This window comes from Perognathus longimembris, chromosome 9 (genome assembly GCF_023159225.1).
Source record: "Perognathus longimembris pacificus isolate PPM17 chromosome 9, ASM2315922v1, whole genome shotgun sequence".
In the NCBI taxonomy this organism is placed as follows: domain Eukaryota; kingdom Metazoa; phylum Chordata; class Mammalia; order Rodentia; family Heteromyidae; genus Perognathus; species Perognathus longimembris.
The window spans coordinates 9550164-9554834 of NC_063169.1; the positions used below are offsets into that span (position 1 = coordinate 9550164).

The 4671-nt window shown below is 49.8% G+C and overlaps 1 protein-coding gene across 1 annotated transcript; it reads left to right on the top strand.

The window, feature by feature from the left end:
- Positions 1 to 2147: 2147 nt before the first annotated feature.
- LOC125357535 (oocyte-expressed protein homolog) lies at positions 2148 to 3275 on the top strand. The gene is made up of 3 exons (XM_048354513.1): positions 2148 to 2355; positions 2446 to 2628; positions 3199 to 3275. The coding sequence occupies exons 1-3, from the start codon at positions 2148 to 2150 to the stop codon at positions 3273 to 3275; spliced, it is 468 nt and encodes a 155-aa protein (XP_048210470.1).
- Positions 3276 to 4671: the final 1396 nt, after the last annotated feature.

Sequence of the window (4671 nt, forward strand, 5' to 3'; positions counted from 1 at the left end):
GTTAGTGATATTAAATCCAAGGCCTTACATGTGCTAAACATAGCACTATATCACTGAGCCAATGTCAATCTTTCTCTTGTAGACCCGATTTGTTGAAAACTTGATGTCTAAATTGGGTGAGGAATTCAGTGTATTAATACGTTAAATGACACTTTTGATTAAAATGATTCTGGGAACACACACATTATATTCAATTCTAAAATCAAAATAGTTTGTACAGCACAATGCCATTTGTTCTAAAAGAAATACCAAACAATATTTCTAGAAATACAGAAGAAAATGTGTAAGACCAAGCATAAGATGACACACTGGCCTCAGGATAAAGATTCCCTGTGGGGAAAGCAAGGGGAAAATGCTTTAGTGATATCTACTTTTTATTTTTATTTTCTTGCTTTTGGAGACTGGTTCTTGGCATGTAACCCAGGCTGGCTTCACATACAATTCTCCCCTGAAGCGTCAATGCTGGGATGGGAAGCTTGCATCCATCACCCAGCTATTTAAAGAAGAGGGAAGGGAGGCAAAGCGGGGAGGGGATGTCCACAACTTTTAAACTGTTTCATGATTGTTTCAAATGTGTGACATCTTTAATGAGTTGAGAAAAAAACTGTTTTGGTTTGTTTCTGGAGCTGAGTGTTGTCTGTAAGCTCTCGTGCTAAAGGCTAGTGCTCTACCACAGTTCCACTTCTGGCTTTTTGGTGGCTAATTGGAGATAGGAATCTCACAGTGCTCTGGCCAGAGGGGTTTTGTCAAGAGGAACCCGAGGGGGAATTGACCTGAATGAGAGACAAACCAGACACAAGGAAGAAGACCAAGACAGGATTCTGATCAAGGTCTCAAATTTTATTTTTACACAGCAGCTTATGTAGTGATTAGCATGGGGGTAACTGACGTGAGCAGGGCTGTTGGGGGTGCTAGGTTCCTAAACCACAAAATGTACATTACAAGAAGGTTATGGGTGTGTGATTTTCAATGAAGGGTAGGATGTACCGCCAAACAGGATATCAGAACTGACTAACCTGCACGGATGAGGTAGCACAGGCACCAGTCATTCTGTTCAATTACGCCCTATAGACGTTTCATGTTACAATATGACAGCCATTTGGCTCCCGGCATCACAGGGACTTTCCTGCTTGGGTTGTATTTGACCCTTGATCTTCAGACCTCAGCCTCCTGAGCAGCGAACATGACAGGTGCGTGAGCCACCAGCACCCAACTTTGAAAATCTAGACGCGAAATTAAGAATATCAGGGAGCAAGGTATACTGATGTTAAATGTCTTAGGATGGTGGAAACAACATGGGTCTAACTTTTTGTATGGTCGATGGCCACTTGTGACATCTCGTTGGGCAAAAAAAACTTGATTAAAAACTTGACTCTATGTTTTTTTGTTGTTTTTTTTTTTTTGCCAATCCTGGGTCTTGGATACAGGCCCTGAGCACTGTCCCTGGCTTCATTTTGCTCAAGGCTAGCACTCTGCCACTTGACCCACAGCACCACTTCTGAAGGTTTGCTATATATGTGGTGCTGGGGAGTCGAACCAAGGGCTTCATGTATAAGAGGCAAAGACGCTTGCCACTAGGCCATATTCCCAGCCCTGATGAGAAAAACTTGACTAATTTCAAAATGGTAACCATCCGGAGAGGCAGAACCAGAAGAGAGGGGAGGAAATTTGTAGGCTCGTGGGGCCTGCTCTGGGCCTCATCTACCTACCTGTGCTTGGAAGGTGACTGGAAACCCTTATCCTAGGCCCTGAAGAGGATTCCAAATAATAATAATAATAATAATAATAATAGTAATAATAATAATTTGCCCACAGGCTGAAGCAGAATCAGCTTTTCCCTGTGTACGCTGACGTGCAGGGGCAGAGGCCCTGAGGCTGGAATTCTAGGGCTGGGATGACCCCTCTGATGCTCTGGGGCCCCGGGGAACCCCAAACCTCACCCCCCAGCCCACATCCAGTTCAGGGGAGAAGCGGAAGTGACCGGGCACCAGAAGTGACCATGGCCCTGGGGGCTCCTAGGGGCGCCGCCCACGGGGCGGGGCCGGGGCCTCCTCAAGAGCCGGGCCTGGCGGAAGCCGCCCCAGCCTTTGCAGCCGGGCCTCCGGGCCATGGATCCTCTAGGCCTTGGGTCCGCTAGGGCCGAACCCATGGGGCCGGATGCGGCCGGACAGGGCGGGCAGCAGCCGTCCTCCCCCCAGGAGAGGCCGCGTGGGGCCCCGCGTCTGCGCCCCCAGGTTCGCGTCCGGCCGTGGTGGTTTCCGGTGGAGGACATGAGCCGCCCTCTGGGGTTCTACCTGGAGGCCTGGCTGGCAGATCAGATCTTCGGGGAGCGGCCAGGGCGGGCGAGGCCGCTGGGTCAGGCCCCCCCCCCACCGCCCCCCCAGCCCCCAGGGCGGCCCGGCCCTGGCCAGCCCTTCCCCCTGACCCCTGGCCCGACTCGTCCAGGTCCCCACCAAGCCGTGGTCTCCCAGCTGGCATGGCGGAGTCGGGCCTTGGTGCACGTGAGCAAGGTGGCCCGCGGCACCGTGGCTGAGGTCTCCATCTTGGGACGGCCTGCGGGGCAGAATCGCGTGAAGAGCTTTCTCCTGAGCCTCGCAGCCCGGGGCGCAGAGCTCCAGGACCGGCCAGGTGAGGGGCTTGGAGAGGCCCCCGGGGCCCTGGGGTCTGCTCACCCCCTCCGGCCGCCCCTTCGCCTGCGCACAGCGGTTTGCACTTCCTAAGCACTAGGAAGCTGCAGCGCCTCTGGGGCCGTCAGCAGGGTGGGGAAGGAGGGGAGGTTGGACACTCTGGGCGCAGCTGGGCCCACTCAGCCTGAGCTGGGCCACAGGGGGATTCCCAGGGCCAGGCCGTGGTGGAGGTGTGAGGACCCCACGCTGGGACTTGAACCAGGGCCCCGTGGCTTCCCTTCGTTTTATTTTTCCCCTCAAGGCTAGCATTCTACCACTTAAGCAGCAGCTCCACTTGTGGCTTATTGGGGGTTAATTCAGCTGAGAGTCTCTCAGACTTTCCTGCCCAGGCTGGCTTTGAACCTCCGTCCTCAGCTCTGAGCCTCCTGAGCAGCTAAGGGTTACAAGTGTGAGCCACCAGGGCCTGGCACAGGCCCAATCATTAAAGCTATGTTGCAGATATCCATTCCTTTCTCCAACCACAGAATGTTTTCTCCTTGTGGATGATTGGTATCCATTGCTTCTCTTCCAGCTGAGAAGATGCCTCAACCTGAAGAGTTCTTGAAGAGCCCTAAGTCAGGTGCAGACACTCCCCAGCATCCTGCTTAGACCCTCTAATTGTCAGGCGTGTTCTGTGGACAGCCTTGCTCCTGCTATTGAAGTTGGAGACAAGGAAGTATTCTGAAGTTGCTGCATTTGGGTTTTTTTTGGTGTGTGTACCCAGAGGGATATGAGAACTATTTGAATAAATAAATTTTGGTGCATCTGGCATAAAAAGAATTTTGATCACATATAATAACTACATAAACCATTCATATCGTGAGGTGAGGAGTGAATAGAATCCTGATAGTGATGTTTTCTTCCCTTTACATATTAAAAAGTATGAGTAGGTTTACAAAGAGGTTTCAATTCAACAGATGAGTGCATGGCTACAGTACATCTTGAGTTCCTACCACTTTTGTGGTCAGAGGCAAATCCTCAAATACAGGGGCATGCAAGTGATTGATGTTTTTTTTTTGGTTATTGTTTGAAGTGGGGTCGTTTTTTGTTGTCCAGGCTGACAGACAACCCCAACTCTTGGGCTTAAGCAATCCTCCTACCTTAGCTCTCTCAGTCGCTGAGACTACAAATTGGAGGTTTTGTCATCACTCTTTTGTTAGGAAACAAATTGTGTAAACCCCATAATTGGCTTGCAGACATGAAGATGAGTAAGAACCCACCTGAGAGCTTGTGGAAGCACAAATTTCATAGGCTCTTTCTCCAGATTCTGATTCTGTGTGTTGTGAAAGGCTCATAATGTGCATTTCTAACAAGCACAGGATGTCAAAGTGACCTTCTGAGGCTCTCACATGGAAGCTGTTGCTTGACAGGGCAGAGCTCCCGGTGGGCCTCTCCCACTTGTGCATGGGGAGCTGTCCAGCGTTCTGGATGGGCCCTTATAACGCTGGGTGAAAATGAGTCCTGCTTTGCTCTCAGCTGTATTCATTTTCTGTGATGTCACAGAGGTGTTTGTGGCAGGCGGGGCAGCTGGCCAATTATAATCACACCTCAATGACCAGTCTATCTACAAGATGGGTCCTGCGCTTGGGCTGCCACTTAGGGAAGTGGAATTCTTGGGTGAGAAAGTGCCAAGAGCTCTTGGGCTTTAGAGAAAGTCAAGGTTGGTTGGAATCATGCAATTCCTCTCCTTGGCAGTAAGGGGAGCTAGACTTTCATAGGATTTTACATTCATACAAGTCTTTCAATTGTGAGTCTTGGGTTACAGAGGATGTTAACTGTTACCTTTCTTTTCTTTAATGTCCTCATTTTTGCAACTTCTTGTCTATTTTGTTTTTCATAGGATAGACTTCTTAACTACATCGAATATTTTTCTGGTGTCCCCAGAAAAAGGAGTGTATGTGTGTGTGTGTGTGTGTGTGTGTGTGTGTGTGTGTGTACTGGAACTTGAATTCAGAACCTATGTGCTCTCTCTTAGCTCTTTTTTTTCTCAGCCTGGCACTTGACT

Bases quoted from the DNA above. Each gene is read 5' to 3' on its own strand.
- LOC125357535 (XM_048354513.1), top strand. From the start codon at position 2,148: ATGGGGCCGGATGCGGCCGGACAGGGCGGGCAGCAGCCGTCCTCCCCC. The intron at 2,356-2,445 runs GTCAGGCCCCCC...CGACTCGTCCAG, and splicing joins AGGGCGGGCGAGGCCGCTGG to GTCCCCACCAAGCCGTGGTC. The intron at 2,629-3,198 runs GTGAGGGGCTTG...CTTCTCTTCCAG, and splicing joins AGAGCTCCAGGACCGGCCAG to CTGAGAAGATGCCTCAACCT.